The following is a 19,464-nucleotide window of genomic DNA, read 5'->3' as shown; positions in this document are numbered from 1 at the left end:
GCTCAATGAGGCACAGGGGGATTCTCTGGACCCCTGGAGAGAACACAGCATTGCCGACCCCTCAGTTGACCTTAGAAGTACTGGTTCTGGACTTCTAGCCTCCAGAACTGTGAGGGGATACATCATAGTTACTATAATATAATAATCCTGGGACCTATTATATCTACGTTCAGCTTCTGCCACCAGGTAATAGTGCAAGTACATGCTAAATTTATCTTAGCATTCAATATTGATAATGGCCTTCTTGAAAATGCTGGAAGCTGGGAGGAAAGTATTTGCCTTATTCTGTAGATGAGAGCTCTGTTGTGTCAGTGAGTCTCTTAATTGGGCCTAGAAGTTGAGGACATTTCAGAATGTATTCCTTATTAGAATTTCATGAAAAATACAAAAGTGTGGGTTATGGCAGACCTCTTAGAAACATAAGATGCCGATGGGCAGGGAGGAGTGAAGCAGCGAGGATTATACTGTAGTGGGGCTGCCTGAAGACTTGTCATGTAACATGCTCCCTGAAGGCAGGTGACAACTCTAGATTCCTCGTCCCTAACCTTCTTACTGTAAAAAAGAGCAGTGAAGACAGCCTCTCAGGCTCACCTGCCCTGATTCTGCAAGCCCTCCACCCCTGTCACCTTGCTGGCACAGAAGAGCCAGAAAAGCCACTTACCCGGAGGGTGGCTCCTGGACTCTGCCTTGTGCCTCCTGCTCATTGACTTCCAAGACCTTTGCTTCTTAGAGGTTCTTCTCAGCCCCTGGCTCCCTGCTTTCACCTTGATTCAACTTCACTTATGAAGCTGAGTCACTCAGTTTTCACCAGAAGCAGCAGGCCATGGGAAGTCTTGACCTCTAGAATGACTTGAGGTCTCCATGCAGCAGCGTCTACCAAAGTCAGTTGTTCTTGTATTCATTCCTCTTCCATTTGTTGTCTCCTAAGAAACACAAGCCGGGCATAGTGACGCATGCCTGTAATCCCAGTGACTTGGGAGGCTGAGGCAGGAGGATCCTAAGTTTGAGACCAGTCTCAGCAACTTAGTGAGACACTGTGTCATAAGAAAAAAACAAAAAGACCGTGGAGAGTTTGCTCAGCGGTGAAGTGACCTGGGTTCAAACCTCAGTATTAAAACAAAACCAAAAAATTCACAAGCAGCTCCTTGAGCCTGGCTATTGTAGCTTCTTTATTTAATTCAATAATGAATAGAAACTTGTGAATTCTTGATACAACCTTCTCATTGAGTTTCCCAATTTGTGAGCAGGTTCCCCTCCTTGGCAGCATACTGACCAATTTTGTAATTCCTGTCTCTGAGCTGAGTTTTATTTAGACATTCAGACATCTCAGTATACCACTGTGCTTCTACAGGTAAATAAACTTAGGCCTCTAAATGTGTATCTGCTGCTGCCTGTGTGATTGGCCTGCTCCGTAAAGATTTATGTCACCGAAAATGTCAGTGAACATTGGACGCATGTTCACCGTGAGCATGCGGTGCTGTCGTCCGTAAGAGAATGGTTTCAGCTGTCAGGGTGGTGATTACTTACAAGACAGCAACCTCTTTGTAAAGGCAAAAGAATACATGCAGCTCATGTTTCTCAGCTGCTGACCTTTCCCAGTGATAGTTAGCAGGGTTCCGTTGGTACCCACCCACCCCATGCCCAAGCTGCTCCTTCTCTTGGTAGCCTGGAGTTGAGGATGTAAGATGCCATTGGAAATAGAAGGCATCCCCTCACCAGTCCTGATCCTGACCCTCCCCCCAATCCATGGGAATGATCTTTCCAAGCAGAGTGGAATAGGGCAAGGAAGAGAAGATAGGGTGGGATTTGCATCTTTCAGGGTTCTTTTTGCTGGTCACCATAGGACACATCACAGACTCCTGCCATCCTTACTGACCATTGCAGCTAAGTGTTACTAGCTCTTTTTTCCCCAAGTGAAAGAGTAAATCTTTTACTCTTTTCATCCTGATAAATTCTGAAGCCCAGAAAGCATAGGTTGATAATCCCCCACAACCCACTTTAAATATAAGGGGGTCAAACATGGGGCTGTGGCCCAGAAACTTGAGTAGCCTCCAAGAGGGTTTCTGGAAAGCTTACAGAAGGTACTTATAACCCAAATGACTTGAAAGCTAGTGGATCCTGGAAAAAGACATCCCTCCTACACCCCATCCATTTTAAGGAATCCAGGGGAAATGAAAAGTGTCAACTAAGTGTACATCTGTATGTATAAAATGTAAAAGGGTCTCTGGTGATCCTTGGGAGGAAGTGTGTCAAGAATCTCTCCCCATCCCAGGTGTGCTTGGTTGAGCATCCCTTCTCCCCTGCGTCCCTCACTGCAGGTCCATCCTAGATACATGTCCTTAAATGACCCAAATCCCATCTGCTACATCCAATCTTTGAACTTTTTGTTTTTAACACTGTGTCGAGGTAAATATGACCATTTTACATGAGCAAGATTTTACCTTGGTGCTTCTGACCAGTGCAGATGACCATTTGGTAGAGTGAGGCTAATGTAAGCACATATAGCCCTGGTACCACCACCCCACTGTGCATATAAATACTAGAGACAAATGCAGGCATGGAGAGTGTTTTCTCCCTTTCTACTAAAAATGTGAGCTTTTACCTGAGTCAATAAGTCCCTTGTCTAAGAATCATAGGACCAGTTGTCCAATGAGAACCAACCTCCTTTCAAGTCCATAGGACCCAGAAGAGGGCACATGACTACTTGTACCAATTTCTTTTTTCATTATGACTTCTTCTCATCCCTCAGTAATATTGACTCTTGGCTGCTCTCTTTATTCACCTATGTGGTTTTCACCTCTACAAACAGTAAAATCACTTTGACCAAGCAAATTGTAATGATGTAATGGCACAATAAAAACCCCTCCCAAAACCCTGACCTTGGCAAGAGACCAAGAGACCTCCCCCCTCTTGCAGAAAGACAACCCTTATATCCAAAGGAAGGTGTAGATTTGTTGACACTAATATCTGTATGTTTCTGTCCCTGCAGCCTTAGGAAAATCCAAAGGTACAGTATCCTCTGGTAGCTACAAGGCCAAGTTCAATTTCAAACTAAGCCAACTGTGTTGTAGTGAGCTCTGTGAGAAGGTGAATGTGCCACTGTTTGGTTGCTTGGCCGACTTACTTGAAGCTGTGTGCCCATCATTAAAATAGACTCAAAGCCTGGAAGGACCATAGGCATGAGCAGCCCCTTCCCCCCTATGTAGGCAAGCAGGTGTGGCCTGCAGAGGTTGTGATGTGGCCAGGTGCACAGCAGTGGTGGATCAGGGGCCAAATCCCACATTACAAACAGAAGACTATTTAGATGTCTCCTGCTGGTTGGTTCAGTGTTCTAGTCTGGTGCTCTCTGTCCTTGCCCCACCCACCTCCTTCTCCCATTTGGGGGAAGTGGACATCCTCCCCCCCCACCCACCCCAGTTAGGCCACATTGTGCTCTGAGAACAGCTTGGATTCCACACCCAGGGAGCTTGTTGGCCCATTATCTCAAGGACAGCTGGCTTTGGCAGAGGGTTGACATACGGCTCGTCAACTCCCAAGCTGCTGACTGTGCCCTGCTGCAGCCTTGCCACTGTGGGAGGGCTGCTCCTGCCAAGCGTGGGCCGCAGGGGCTGCATCTTCGCTGGCCCCCAGCAGCCTGGGCGCTTGGAGCGTTGCTGGCCATTCCCCTACCGCTGCGCATCGCTTCCCAGGCCCAGGAGGGTGCTAAGGCTGTGCTGCTCTTCTCCTAACACGGACCTGCTTGAATGTCTCCGTTTCGTGGGGGAGGGAGCCTGTCACCTGTCACGCGTGGGTAAGCAGGTATCTTTGTATCCCTCGCCAGCATGGGTGTGAGGGTCATGGATACATCTTGGGTGGCTCGAAGAGGCTCCTCAGCTGGTCGGAAAGCATCCTGCGCCCCGCCCTCCATGCAGCCTCCCGCCCCGCCCGCAGAGCTTGCTGCGCCTCTGCCATCGCCCCTACCGGAGCAGGTGCCCGACAGTCCCGCAGCTCCTGCGCTCTCTCCATCCGGCCTGCAGCCCGTGCCTGAGCGCGCCAGGTAAGCGCCTGCTACTGCTGTCTGGGGGGGTGCTGGTTGGCCTGAGCAGAGAGTGTCTGGGCTTGCCGCAGCACACTTGACGCCTCTTGGATTTGACATCCCCACCATCATTTCTCAGCATTCACGTTTGGCTTTCTGCTTCCTGCTGGCACGAGATCAGCCATCCACAGCTCCTTGGCTTTCCATCTAGTCCAGACTTTCCAAGAATGGCATCCCCAAGCAAACATAGAAGGTGGCAGCTTGCTAAGGCAGTGTGAGGAATTATGTTCCTTAGCTCTCCACTTCCCCTTCCTGTGCCTTTATAATTTTCTTCTTTTACGATTTAGAATTTCATCCTTTACCCCTCCCTCTCCTCTACCTTTAGGTGTGTAGTGGCTGTTTTTGCTGCTAAAAGTGGATCCAAGTAAGGCAAGGAATGGTGGTGACATAGTCATGCTGGGCCTGGTACCTCTGCAGGATGCTGCATGGTTGAATTTCCATTCTTTAAGGAGAAGGGAGAAGGAGAGAGAATTCAAGTTCATCCATCAGTAGTTCCGTGAACATGAGCAGAAGTTTCTGTGTCCAGAATAATAAGATATAATCACTGCCCTTAAGGGGTCACATTCCAGAAATGGGCTCAGACAGGTAACCCCAGCCTGGGTTATGCACACGCAGGAACACAGGGGAAGGAGACCCATCCTTTGGGTCTTGTCCGAGGGGGGACTCTGGAAGCGAGAACTACATCTTGAAACAACTGCTGTCCGGTTCTGTTATCTAACAACAATTTAGAGAACTAGAAAAGGTACTTACAATCAGATGCCATTGTGACTTCTGTTAGGGAAGTGTGGCGTGTCCCCATGGCCACTGGGGAGGAGGTATGGATTTTTGGTTCTTGGGAACCAAACCTTTTGATTCAGTGTTTTTGAAATACACACTCACACACTCCCATTTCAACCCCCTAATGAGGGGATTGCAAATCATTTTTTATTCTTTAATAAGTAGAAGGTATTTTTACTGTGAAATGAGGAAATAAAGGGAACGGGATGATCAGTGTTTGGCGGGGGGTGGGGTGGGGCCTGACGCAGAGTGCGGGGGTTGTTGCTGACGCTGCAACTCCAGATGCTGGGTCCCGCTGTGGAACTCTTGCTGGGCTTCAGATCTATAGGAGAGGTACAGAAAAGGGCACAGGGAATTTGGTGGAGAAGCAGAGACAGACAGGCTGCTGACCAGGAGAGAGAGGCAAGTAGATAGGAGATTAGCTCAGATGATCCCCTCTTGGCACACTGTCCCCTGTCATCCTGATTTCCCATTTTATAAAGGAGACTCAGTGCCATATGATGTTTGGCATATAAATGATATTTCTTTAAAAATGCCCTTGAAGATGGATTCCCCCCAGGCTCTGAATGCATTCCAGGAATGTTATGGATGGGTGGCCTTGCAGAATCACTCATGAGTAGGGAATGTCACCCGCTGGTTCAAGTTTATTTCAGAGGTCAGCTCCGTTGCTCTGTACGTTACTGTTCCTAGGTGGCTGGTTCTGTGTGCTTTGTTCTTATTTTCCTATGGCACCCTCTTTTTCTCTCCGTCTGTAGATTCTGCCCAGTAGAAATGGGTATTCCATTGTTTTGTTTTCTGTTTTCTGGACATCTGCAGCACAGATGGTGGTTCCTGCAGATATTGGATTCCTGTGACATTTCCCCCTTCCCCTGAGGATGGCAGGCCCTCCCTCTCCCCTCCTGGCCCAGCCCTGCCTTCAGCTCCCTCCATTCTAGGCTGGCCGTTCTGTCCAGCCAGGCTCTTCCTGTGTCCTGCTCCTCTGCTTGGCATTCATGCTGACCTCAAACTCTGCTTCCTGCCCCTTGGCATCCAGTCATGTGTCCCCGGATCTAACCTGTCCTCCGATGTGCCTTTCCCAAGCCTCCTTCATCTAGTGCTCCCAATAGCCACCCTCCACCCCACCTCTCCCATGGGGGTCAGCTGCACCTATGCTGGGGAGAGAGGAGCCAGGCTAAGTAGGTAAATACCTGTTTCTGTGCTGGGGAAAATGGACCAGGTGGGAGGGAACAGAAAGACGAGGTGGATGATTTCTTGATAGATGTCTTATCTAGACCCAGGAGGAGCGTCTGGACCCTCCTACCCCCACCCAGGAGTCTTTTGGTTGGACTGTTTGGTGGTTTTCTTTGGTTTGGTTGATTGTTTTAACTTCCTCTTGATGGTTGACAGAGATGGATGGAAGGGGAGGTAGTCGTTTGGATTAATGCCCACGTGCCAGGTGACCTTGAGACTAAAGAAGAATCAAAGATGAGTTTCTGTCCAGTCTGAGTGACAAAACAGTTTTTTGTTTTGTTTTTTTCTTTTCATTGATGAGATAGAGAAAGGAACTTTTGCTCTTTGGGTTCCTTTGGATTTAAGTTGATAGTCTCCTCTTGGAGAATTACTCAGGTGTCATGGGAAAACTCATCCTACAAGGGGGAGAAAGCGTCTCCACCCTGAGTGGGCCTTTCCTTTCTTCCTTCCCATGAAGAAAACTACTTAATGACTTCCTGTTCTGGCCCAGGTCCCTGCTTCCAGTCTTCCTCAGTGGGCATGAGTAGAATATTCTTATTGGTGTTTGCTCCAAATGTATATTTGGAGTCTCTGAATGAGTTTAGGAATGAAATAGGCTGTGGCTGCTTTTGTGGGGGAAGAAACAGCCATTTCTATAGGTTTAGGTCTGGGAAGACCCTCCACACTATACTCTTTAAGAGCATCACAATCGAGGGAGGATGTCAAATATCTCCCAGCTCCAGAGCAGCACCTCTCCTGATTCACTAGGTGCTACCTGGAGTATTTTGGTGAAAAGGAGTGAGACCTTGTAAGGGAACATAGGGAGTATAGTGAGATCTCCCACAGATGGCACACTGGAGGCTAGCAGGGAATGAGGATCTGCCATGGATTTTCTTATGCAGTAGAGTAGGTTGTCTCCTAACATATACTTGATCCTCAGGCCAGGGTCTGATGAAGAGCCTAGCTGTGAGGAGGAATCCTCCTAGGGACCTGGTGACCTTGGTGTCCCTTTGTCAGTCTAAGGGACTCTAGAGGGCAGGGTCCCTCTCCGCCATTGACTCACCTTCCTCTAAGCCTGGAGGACCAGGACTTGAAATGGCCCACATGTGGGACCACGGCCTGGGTCAGCATTGACCCTGCCAACTGCTGGCATCTGCCACTGAGTTTGAGGATGGTTCACAGAATTCCTCCCCTGCCTGGGGAAGTGATGGAGGCCCTCACGGGAGAGCTCTGGCCCTGCACAGGACAGCCTGAGGCCAAGTCATCAGTCCTTGCTGGCACACTCACCCTATGGAATCCTCTTGGCTCTGGTATGCCATGTCAATCAAAGAGAAAAGAACATTTTGGTGTTCCAGATTCAGAATGTCCTAGAATGCCCATGTTGATGACAGATTAGAGTGGGGACACACAGAGGCCCTGCCCTTTCATTGCTCATGGCCTCCTTGAGGGCAGAGGATGTTGGCACTGGGGGTGGAACTCAGGCCATGAGAGCTCCAAGAAAGGACCGTCACCATATAGGGTGTCTTTGAAGGTTTTTAAGAAGGGACCAAGAAGATTAGAGCTGGGACACAGTGGAATGAGACCCAGAAGAACACTAGGATTGCATTTGGCAAGGCTGGTACTAAAGTCGACTGAACTCGGGAGCTCTCTACCCTGTGTGTTTGTGTTTCAGCACTGCTAAAAGCAAGGAATTATCTCCAGGGTCTGGGCAGAAAGGAAGTCCAGGCTCCAGCCAGGGGACAACCTGTCCAGGGACACAACCGGGGACTCAACCGGGTGCCAGCCCCAGCCAGCCACCTGCAGACCAGAGTCCCCACACCCTCCGAAAAGGTATGTCACCACTTCCTTTCTGGGCAGCCTCAGGCCAGTGATGGCGCTTGTCACTCCTAAAGGGTCATTTCCATCCTTAGCCTGGGTGTCTAGAAACTGAGTGACTTAGTGAACAGTTCTGAGTCTGAGTGTTAGAGCTTAGAGAGGTGAGCCAACCCCTGGGCTGAGGGTGGAGCTCAGGGGTGGAGCACTCACCTGGAATGTGCAAGGCCCTGGGTTCCACCTCTAGTGTTGCAACAACAGCAGCAAAACAAGAAATCAACCAAACCTAAATGGGACCATTTCGCCATCATCCTCAGCAAGCTCATTTGAAAAGCGAGGGACATACATGGCGCAGCATTTCCTCTACAGCACAGGATGCCACCAGTGCAGAAATCATTGTCTGAGTTGGCGTGTGTCTTCCCCAGACCTGCCAGGCCCTACCTGTAGTGCAGTAAAAGCTGTTCCCCCACACCAGCCCTGGATGGCTGCACCCCTCCCCGAATCCTTCCTGTAAAGGGATAAAGGGTGTCAGGATCATACCTCCACCAGGCCAGACCTCCTGTACCTCTGTTTTGTTACTATGCTGACCCATCACTGCCCGCCAGAATTCCGCCACTGGAACCTGTGATAAAAGGCCCAGTTATTCTTCCTTCTGAGAATCACTCCTAAAAGCTAACATTGTACTCTATGGCAACATTTCTTAAATGGGGAGCTGGGCTATAAGTGCACTTTTCTGAACATTTTGGGTTTGTCTCCACCTCTACCACCCCTTGGCAAAGCCTTTCACGTGTCTGAAATCATATATCCTTTTTAAATTTGTTATTGATGCCTTTTAGTTACGTATGACAGTAGAATCCATCTTGACATCATTAGGGAAGCATGGCATATATCCTTTTCTAATTCAGTCCCCAGTTATATTATTTAATTTGTTCTGAGTTCAGGCCTTTCATGCCCTGAGGATGGCTACGGCTCCAGATTGGTTATACAGACCAGGCTCATCTCACCCACATTTATCTACAATCCATCCCTTTCCAGACTTCCTGGCACCAGGCTACCATGGAAGTTCCATTCTCCCAGTCTGCCTTCACCCCAGCACTTCAATGTTCTTCATTTCCTGTTCATTCCTTTCTCATCCTACAAATATTTATTGAACCCTACTATGTGCAGGAGTCTGCTTTCCAGAGAGGTTCAGTGATAATGCAAAGGTGGTGTTGCCAGCTGGGGGACATCCAGGCACTGTGGGGACACATGGGACACTCTATCCATCATCTTGATGGTTGAATGATGAGTGGACCAAAGTGGGGGCAGTAGGATGTTAGCCTTCCAGGGCTTTTCTCCAACACCAGTAGATTTTCCTTATAGTACGGACATGAGTTCTTCAGCACATCTCTGTTTACAGATCCTCCCCCAACCCTTCAAGCCGAGGATGATGGCTAAGCCATTGTTTCATTCATTGGAAGTGTCAGGGCTCCTGGTTGCAGCTGGTCAGCTTCCTAATCCCAGTGGCCAGCTGACCCTTTGAGGTTTTTGCAGCACATTCGACCCATGCAGGGAATACTGCCTAGAATGACCCAGGTCCCTTTCTCAAGTGAGTGAGTAACTCAGAGTTGTTATTTGAAAGGATGATGTTCTCCATTCCCCATCATTGCCCATCTGTGATACTTAACTTTTGCTTTTTTTTTTTTTTTTTGACCCCTCTGTCTTTTGACCACATGCATCCAGTGGAGTATCATGTCCTAGTCCTGTCACTACCCATAAGTGGTCTCATCACAGACATGATGATGTACTGCGTCCTCTCTCTTGCAGCTCATCTGGGAGGAGGCATGCTCATGCTCCTATATCCAGGGTCTCCCATACTTCATGTCCAGTCCAGTGGAATCATTCCTACAGGGCCCATGCCTGACCACGCACTGTCATGAGCTACAGTAGCTATAGTCGTGGCTGCTGGCAAACTTACCCTGAACTTAGGCAGTACAGGTAGAAAGTGAAACTGCAAAATTAAGTCGTTTCATTGCAAGTGGTGATTATATGGTGCTTTTCATATGCAATCCCGCTTAATTATTACAGTGCCACGGAGAAAATATTATTCTCCCTATTGTATAGAAGCGGGAGTTTTTTGTTTGTTTATTGTCATTGCTTTTTAAAAGTTTAAATAAATTATACTGGGTATACAGTGGGTAACCAGCAGGATAGAAATTTGACCCCCAAGTTGGTGGACTCTAAGGAGTATGGTCTTTTGTCATGCTGGATGAGCCAGGGTAAAACTTCAGAAATTCCTGGTAGGTTTTGTTCCATGGAGGGGTGGGGAGTGTCTTGGTGTGTATGTGGGGGGCGGTGAAGCAGGAATGCAGGAGGAGGCCTTAATGCTTCCCTGAGGATTTAAAAGATGGCTTCTTCTCGAATTTGGCTGCATGTGGATGCAGCCCTCACTTAATTCTGAGAGATGAATGACCCAACATTGTCTCAGGACATTTGCCCATCAGTCAGATCTCCTGAATGTCTGGCTTTTTGTCTTTACCCATTCACTTTCCACTCAAGGTATTATGTATTTATCATCCTGTAGGGGGATTAACTAGATAGAGAGGAAAAAGAAGGCAGGTGCAAAGGAGATCTGCGCCACAATGTGCTTTCAGAGGTACAGTCAGGTTGGGGATGTAGCTCAGTGGTAGGGCATGCATGAGGCCCTGTGTTCAATTCACAGAACCACAGAAAAGAAAAGAACATTTCGGTCCATCTGCCCGTGCTCATACCCCAAGGGTACAATTCTCAAAAGAAAAAGGTGGGGAGGCCCCATGTGGGAGGAGGAGGAGAACAGAGTGAAGGTGGATAATGGGTACCAAAACTCATTTGTAGGGGGTGGCACAGTAGGGTAACTATAGTCTGTAGCAATTAATTATACATTTCAAAATAACCAGAGGAGAAGAGTTGGAAAGTTCCCAACACATGGAAATGATAATATATGAGGAGATGGAAATGCTAATTACTCTGATTTGATTATTATGCACTGTGGTGTATGTATTGAATTACAATACTGTATCCCACAAATAAGGACAAACAACATATGTCAATTAAAAAAAAAATAAGAAAAGGACTGGGGATGTAGCTGAGGGGCAGGACACTTGCCAGTGTGTTTAAGTCCCTAGATTTCATCTCTAGCACTGCAAAGAAAGAAAAAGAGCCATGATCCAAGCACAGAATCCAGGTGGGGAACATAAAGTGGTGGAGGCCGGAGGTTCTGTGACCAGGAGATTTGTTCACACATCACTGTTGGGAGACAAACACCACTGCACAGGTTTAGCCTGGTCAGTTTCCCATCCTGAGGACTTGCCCCAAGTCAGGGTTCCACTGTGACAACTTGAACTCAGATCATTCTCATTGGATCTGGTCTCACAGACTGAGTGTCTCAGTGACACCTCTTCCCACTGGGAAATCAGCCCACCGCCCGTGGATGGGAGATTTGTTCTGCAGTTTGGCAGGGTGTGCATGTAGATGGTGGCAGAGATCCAGGAAAGAGAAGGAAAAATTAGTTAACAGATGGAAAGACAGGAAAACTTGCAGTTCCTAGTTCATTTTTAAAAATTGTATTGGCTGCTCTCGGTGTGGCTGGAGGCCTAGGGCAGGGAAGTGGGGTGACAGGAGGTGACCACTCAACCATGAAGCCTGTGCTGATGAGTCACACTGATGGGCTTCATTTAATAGCTTTGCATTTTGTTGTTTTTTTTTTCTTTCAGTTTCAAAGAAGCTGGCACCAATTCCACCTAAGGTCCCCTTTGGCCAGCCAGGGTCTGTGACTGACCAGTCCGCTGGCCAGCCGTCCCCCGTCAGCCTGTCTCCTACTCCACCAAGCACCCCGTCGCCCTACGGACTTAGCTACCCACTGGGGTACTCCTTGGCCTCAGGCCAGCTCTCCCCGGCTGCAGCTCCTCCCCTGGCCTCTCCTTCTGTCTTTACAAGCACTTTAGCCAAATCGCGACCCACCCCTAAGCCCCGACAGAGACCCACTCTGCCACCTCCTCAGCCTCCCACGGTCAGCCTCTCTGCCTCGAGCCCACAGTCCACGGAGCACCCCATGCTGGATGGCATGTCCCCTGGGGAAAGCATGTCTACAGGTAACCAGGCCACAGGCCCTTTCGAATATTCCTGTGAACCTTAGCAAACTGTGCCGGGGGGAGGGATGGTAGCGTCACTTTCAGGTAACAAGTTCCCATTTACTGTGAGATGGCTGTGCTCGTGCCATGGGCTGTGGAAAGAGGATCTTAGAAGCCCACCTAGGGGACCCTGGATTCAAGTTGTTCTGCAGGGGGCTTCTGTTTCTGCTCTTATTTTGGGGGAGTTGAGCCTAAGTCCTTTGGAGGGGGGACCCAGGAGAAGCTGGAAACTGGTTATGATCACAGAACAGCTGGCATCAAAACACAGGTGAGGCGTTGAGTTTCCCTTGGACAGAATCCACGGAGTTGAACAGGTCCAAGTGATTAGGGAGAAGACAGGCTGAGAACCAGAGATATTTGTCCCTAGTAGCAAAATAAGCCTTGTGAGAAAAATGTGTTTCTCAGTATATATTTAGAGAAGGGTCATTTTCAGAGAAGGCCTGTGTCTGCCTTTCTCCCCACCCCCCTGCCTGCTGCAATTCCTCCAGCAGCTAATTGTATAAACCCACAGCTATTTAGATTTACTTTGAATTTGAAAACAACCATGGAGCTGTCTTCCCCAGGGGAAAAAAATATGTGAAAATACACACACACACACACACACACAACACACCATAAAATCTTTCATTGTGGAAGAAACAGGACATTTTTTTAAGTGTTTCCCCAGACACTTGGGCCACATAAGATTATAAAGTCAGGGTCAGATTTTGTGGTGGCTTCCACAAAAAGTCATCTGAGCATTTTCCTTATTCAGGAAGACAGGTCAACTGTTGGGCTGCATCTTGGAATAAAGTCAGCCCATTCATCTCAGGGAAGAGCCTGCCCATATCTGTGGAGTGTCGTCACAAATGGCAGAAGGTGACATGGCTGGGGTGGAATAAACGCATGCACTCCATGCTTTCAGGTGCCATAGGTACATGTACCACATATGCATACAGACCACCCCCACATATGTGCACCACACACATACATATCACACTTATACCATACCTATGCATGGACCACACATACGCATGCCACATGCATATGCATAGATGCCTCACACATGTATGCATGTCACATATAACATATACATACAGACACATGACAGATACACATACCACACATGTGTACAAACAAACCACACGAACATGTACACCACCCACACATACACTACACATACATAAGCCATGTGCATATGCATACGCACCACACACGTGTAAAAACATACCACACACACATGCACACCACACACACATAAGCCATATGCATATACATATCCTATAACATCACACATATACCACATGTGCACACATGTCATCCATATACTACATATATACCCATACACCACACATACATACACACCACACACACCACATATACACAACAAATGCACATACCACATACATACACACACCATACATATGCTTATCACACATATCACACACATGCCACACATATACTACACATGCGTACATCACCACATGCCTACACTCATACATATATACATGCATACATATGTATACATACACATGTACATATATATGTATATATACACATACACATATACATACATATACCACAGATATATACACTATAAATTCACACATACACACATCACATGTGCACATACATACCAAGTCTATATGTACCATACATATATCACTCTTATGCAAACATCATATGCACATACTACATATACCCGTGCACACTACATGTATATGCATGCATCACACATGCCAACGCCACATATAAAATCACGTATCCAGGGGCTGAGGGTGTGGCTCAGTGGTAGAATGCATGCAAAAGTCTCTGGGCTCGGTACATAGCACGGAAACAACAAAAAGCCCACAGACCCATACACATGGCATACTTGAAAGAAAATGCTGTGCTGGGTCTAGGGTGCACCACGTCTCTCATGGATACCGCCTTCCCCCAGCATCCCCCTAGAGAGCACCATTCTCTGCCCTAGCTTAGACGGAGGCACATGCCTGTGAGGTGCAGCTCCTTGCTGCCAGTGAAAACACTAGGCAAACCCGCGAGTCTCTGCCTGGGTCAGGAAATTTCAACGTTATGGGGAAGAGCCATCCGGGGACGTAGCTTCTCTGTTTTGGATGTGATTAATGTTGAATGTACAGCTGCTGTCCTCCACCCTGAGGCTTATTTTTAAATAAGGAGGTTCCTCCCTGTGAAATGACAGTGACTACCATGCCCTCCTGGTGTTCTTGGGGTGGTGTATGTTTCTGAGTGAGCCATGATGTAGAGGACAGCCACTGGCCTGGGGGGACAACACTTGCCCCAGGAGTTCCCAGTCACATGCGGCAGCCCTCAGGGACTGCTCCTCCAGCACACCAAGTCTGCTGACTCTCCAGCCACCCCAAGGCCAGAGCACAAGGGTGTCCCATACTGTAAGCCACAGGATGAGGAGAGGATGTCACTCAGGGAGGCAGATGAGAGCGGAATGAGAGGAGCAATTTGGGGGCAAAAGTGTGCACAGGCAAGGAGGGACAGTGTCCTTGTGGCTTGAGATGTGGAGTGGTTCACTTCCCATCACACAGGCTTAAGATCTGATCGTCAGAATCAATGACACCCCTGGTCCTGCATTCCATTTTGTTTTAATGTTCTCTTGAGAGCAGACCATGACTGTCTGGTATGTACGGGTCTCTGAGCCAGCGTAGAACCTGCAATGTTTTGGTGTGGCCCACGTGGGACTGTGACACTCTGCACAGTGTTTTTGTTACATTCATGTTTCATCGTGTTTATTCCTCTCTCCGAATCCTATCATTGTGTTCTTGCAGCTGTGTGACATGGGTGACGCAGTGTTGGATACGTGTGAGGGGGATTTTCAGGGTAAGCTGGCTCCGGCCTCACCTCCCTCCACCCTCCAAGCCAGCCAGGCCGGCTGCCCCTGCCCCCTGCCGCCAGCGCCCCCCAAGAGCTGTCCCTCCTCTCTGCATGCAACTCAGACCGACTGACCGCATGGCCGCTGCACTCTTACCAGCCTCCCGCAACCTCAGCAAAGATGAACTGACCCAGGAGCTTATTTGGCTTTTTGAGATCATTGGCCTTTTTTTTTTTTTTTTCTTTCTTTTCATAGGAGCCGAGGGAAACACTCAACAAATGGGTTTAGCTCTTCTTTCCCTGTCTTCTGTCTCACTGTATCACCTCCTTGCAGCTGCCCTCCTCTCCCCCTCAGGTTTAGAATTTGCAGGGGTAACAGATCTCTTCTTCACTGGGTGGATTTGCTGGAGGCTGTTGTGCTCAGCACCCTAGGAACATGCTCTGCACACTTTCATTTAGGAAGGTGTCCAGATGGGAGGACTTACCTGGTGTGGCTTGGCACAGGGTCCAACACGTGGTCTGTGGCCATGAGCTCGTACTAGCAGATGTCCACCGTCAGATTCTGCTCCCACCACCCTGGTACTGAGGATTGAACTCGGGTATTTTTTTTTTTTTTAACTGAGCTGTATCCCCAACCATTCTTATTTATTTTTTTTGAGACAGGGTGTCGCTCTGTTGCCTGGGCTGACTTGGAACTGGTGGTCCTCCTGCCTTAGCCTCCCGAGTTACTGTGTCTATGCCCAGCTCAGACACAAACTCTCATGCCTGTCTTCCTCCAGGCCGAGAGCTGGCAAATCCTGAAGAATCCAGAGTCTTAGAGCTCATTCCACTCACCTCCATAATAGTCAGCCAGATCCTTTCCGTCCCACTCAATAAAACAATTTGGGAGTATTTTGATCAGCATCTGCTTGGTTTCCTTCTCCTCCTTCTGTTGTGGAGGAATGTGGCTTAGTGGTAGAGTGCTTGCCTAGCCTTCCCAAGGCCACTTGGGTCACATCCCCAGTACTGCAAAAACAAAAAAAAACAGGAAATAAAAAGAATAGATGTCCAAAGCTAAAACCTAGAATGTGAAAAAAGCCACAAGAATGAGGTGGTTTTGCCTTAGTAAGACACTGAGTAAGTCCAGAGTAAGTCTGGGTTTCCTCAGCACACGGTCCTGCATCCTGGCTACAAGGGATCTGGTGCTCACAGACAGGTGTGTCCTAACAGACGTTTCTAGAGTGTTGATGAAATAAATCACAGCCATGATTTCCCTCAGAATCCTAATGAGGGCTTCTCCCCCTAAACCCCGTCCCCTAGCTGAGTGACCTCTCTCCCGTAGGGTGGGGATCCTTTAAGGGAACAGTGGGGGTCATAAGCACCTGCGCTGGGTCAGGCAGTCTCATGTCATGCCCGCATTCCCCTCCTCCCCTACTTCCATTTGACTGCCGAGACTTAGGAAAGGTAAGACGTTGTCTCCTGTTGAGCAGGGGAGCCTATGTTCTTCCTGAGAGGGAGCCCCACCCAGCAGGTAGTTCCAGGCTGGCATAACCTCCCACCTTCAGAGGAGAGATGGCCACCGATGCCCTGCAAGGCCCACGAGCCATCTGCTTCAGGAGGATGAGTGGCACTGGCTGAGCAGAGCTGCAAACCCCCAGATCTCTGCTCCATCAGGCAGCAAATGGATGACAGGCTGGGATGACATTTTGAGGACTATCTGGGGGACGGGGTAGGAGGGGAGCTTTGTCCCAGAGCCACCATGTCTGTATAATGTCTTTTAGGACAGTGTCCAAGTGTCTGTCTGTACTCTCAGCATGGTAGTCCTCAGTCTGAACATCTGTTTTACAACAAAACAAAAATTAAACTCCACTTCCCAGGTGTGGCCCGCCACTGATCCCTTGCAAGGTTCATATTCTGTGTCACTTGCAGTCCAGTTCCCAGTCTGGGTAGAGAAGCCAGGCTAAGTGAAGGCCAGAAACGAAGAAAACAATCTGACCACGAATAAGGGACCCAGAGGACCCATCCCACCCCATTCATCTCCCACAGCCCCAGGGAGGCAACAGGCTTAGCCTTCTGGGGTTCGGTGCCCCAGGGCCATTTCCAGCGTGGTGTGTCCAGCGAGCTTCGTCCAGCGAGCTTCATGTATCAAGCTGCAGGCTCCAAAGACTTGTCTTGGTTTTGCCGACACAGTTGTCCACATGCTGAGCCCTGTTCCTTCTTTTATACTCTTCCTGCTCCACTGTCCAGGAAGAATGACCTTTCAATGCTCCTAATAAGGATGTAACCACAAAGGGGGCAGTTTCTTAGAATAAACCAGGAATTTACTCCAGCTGCTACCAGGTCCTGAGGGAGACCCTCTGCTTTGCCTCCATGAGCCACCCCAAAGCAGCTGTTTCTCAAGAGTGAGATTGCTGACCCAGGTCTCCCCCGTTGTCTCACACCCTGTCCATGCAGACTTGAGGGAACTAAATGCAGTCTGAGCTACATCCCCAAAGGATCCTATTGAGACCTGCCCAAGAGTGTCCTGCTTATCAGGATCCAAGTGTAGTGAGGCTGAGCTGTTCTGGACAGGCAGTGTCAGGTCCTCGAATATCAGTGGAATATTCTGGAATATCCTTCCTGAACCACTGTGGCAGAACCTGGATCCTAACCACCCTCAAGGTAGAAATGATGGGACCTGGCCACAGCTGACTCATGCAGTCACATGCTTAAACAAACCTCCAAGTGATCTGGCCCTAGAAGGAACAAACCACCCTGTTTCCCAATGCTGACATTATTTGTCTGCAGTTAGCCTCTGGTTAGCCAGAAGCTCCTTTTCAACTCTTTCTCTCTGCCAACTTGCAGATCTTGTCCACTTTGATATCCCCTCCATCCACATAGAGCTGGGATCGACACTCCGCCTGAGCCCCCTGGAGCACGCAAGGCGACACTCAGTGACAGACAAGAGGGACTCGGAGGAGGAATCTGAGAGCACCGCCCTCTGACACAGCACCCTGCCCCCAACACGCGTGTACATAACATAACATGGGCCCCGGAGACACGCCGCCAGGAGCAGCCTCCCTGAGCTCAACAAGTATCCTCCGTTGGCTCTTTCCTGTCACCTCCAACGTGGAGGTTGGAGTTTGGCAGAAAACTGCAATCTCTGGTCCATGTGGGGAATGTCGGTGGTGCAGATTTTGTTTGTTCCTTATGGGTGGTGACTTCGGCCATTTGTTTGACCTTTGCCTTTTGACTTTGTGCCTATCTTGATCCATTTTCAGCCTCCATGACAAGTAGTACCCACCTCTCCACCCAAGGGCCTGCTTGTCAGAATTGCCCTTTGGGGTGGAGGGTGTGAGAGAGGGTTGTTACCTGGTTACACACGAGGGCCACTGCCTTGACTGTGGACTGGGACAGGCAATGTCAGGTCCTGGAATATCAGTGTATTGGCCAGAAGAGAAGCAGGACGGGAGGGGGACTTTTCACTCAGACCTGGACTAGGGCTGGAATTCCTGAAGTCCTGGTCACTGACCTTTGCTTGATGCCCAGGGAAGGGCCGGCCCGTGAAACACCTTTAGGCTACCCTTCATCAGAGGGCTCCAAAATAATGGCTTATAACATTTGCTACCTAAATTTCTGTCCCCCCTCATGACTGAAAGTTCTTTACTCCTATCATTTTATTTTATTTTTTTTTAAGAGAGTGAGAGAGGAGAGAGAGAGAATTTTTAATATTTATTTTTTAGTTTTCGGCGAACACAACATCTTTGTTGGTATGTGGTGCTGAGGATCGAACCTGGGTCGCACGCATGCCAGGTGAACGCGCTACCGCTTGAGCCACATCCCCAGCCCAACTCCTATCATTTTATACTTCTGAATTTAAAAGAGGATCTTGCCATGTGTGGAGAGTCCGTGGTAGCTCCCCATCCCCCTGAAACCCATTAAGTCTGTCAGTCGTTTATTTGGCCCCTCTAGGCATCCAGCTCACTAGAATGTGGGGTCCTGGAGCTGGTCTCTAAATCTGGAGGTTACAGCTGAATAGCAATAATCCTGTTACCCAGAGCAGGTCGAGGAGAGTAAAACCAGCCTGTGGAGACGCTGGTCCACACGGTGGTGGGCCTGCTTTGCTCACCAGCATCCCCTGCGCATCCCTTCTCATGAAGTCCCATCCAGTTCTGGGGAGGAGGGTCGGGAGGCACTAGGAAGCCTGTTTGCACTTTGGGATTGAGAGAGAGAAACAGATCTGGGCCATGCATGCAGTCGAAGTTTCAAATTTTATCCTTTTAAAATAGATATAATATACCTATACACGATATAATATTTGTATATATGAAATCTATATTTGTTTAATTTGAGCCATTCAATCAAAACTGATGTACAGGTGTACAATGAAAAAATTTAAATGCTTAGTTATTTTTCCCAACAGTGTAAAGTCACCCTTCTCTGAGAGTGGGATTTGCGGACTTTTGATGTTACAGCTTTGCTCACTTCCTGGCAAGGGCAGTTCAACCCCCAGTTTGTAATGGAGCCCGGGAGTTGAAAGTTCTCTTTAAATACATGTACAAATTGTTGTCAAAAGTAATGTTATTAAAATAGATTTATTATCCCTGAGCTTGGCGTATGTTCTTGTTTTAATAACAAAGCTGTGGGGGAGGAAGTCTGAAGGTC

At 48.5% G+C, this 19,464-nt stretch overlaps 1 protein-coding gene across 7 annotated transcripts in view; it reads left to right on the top strand.

Moving 5' to 3' along the window:
* ARHGAP44 (Rho GTPase activating protein 44) overlaps nucleotides 1-19,407 on the top strand; it is a 169,898-nt gene extending 150,491 nt beyond the window's left edge. The window contains exons 17-22 of one of the 7 annotated variants that reach the window (XM_081270533.1): nucleotides 2,990-3,007; nucleotides 3,821-4,036; nucleotides 7,734-7,891; nucleotides 11,605-11,982; nucleotides 14,799-14,850; nucleotides 17,665-17,750. In XM_081270533.1, coding sequence (XP_081126659.1) covers nucleotides 2,990-3,007; nucleotides 3,821-4,036; nucleotides 7,734-7,891; nucleotides 11,605-11,982; nucleotides 14,799-14,806 — 778 coding nt within the window. In that variant the 3' untranslated portion in view covers nucleotides 14,807-14,850; nucleotides 17,665-17,750. Of the gene's footprint in view, nucleotides 1-2,989; nucleotides 3,008-3,820; nucleotides 4,037-7,733; nucleotides 7,892-11,604; nucleotides 11,983-14,798; nucleotides 14,851-15,504; nucleotides 15,827-17,664 lie in introns of those variants that run through there. The other 6 variants (XM_081270534.1, XM_081270537.1, XM_081270535.1 and 3 more) reach the window with 6 other exon arrangements.
* Nucleotides 19,408-19,464: the final 57 nt, after the last annotated feature.

The sequence above is a fragment of the Spermophilus citellus genome, assembly GCF_964194105.1.
Source record: "Spermophilus citellus genome assembly, chromosome: 17".
Lineage (NCBI taxonomy): Eukaryota > Metazoa > Chordata > Mammalia > Rodentia > Sciuridae > Spermophilus > Spermophilus citellus.
The sequence above is the reverse complement of the archived record's forward strand: the minus strand, read 5'-3'. Positions and strand labels throughout refer to the sequence as shown.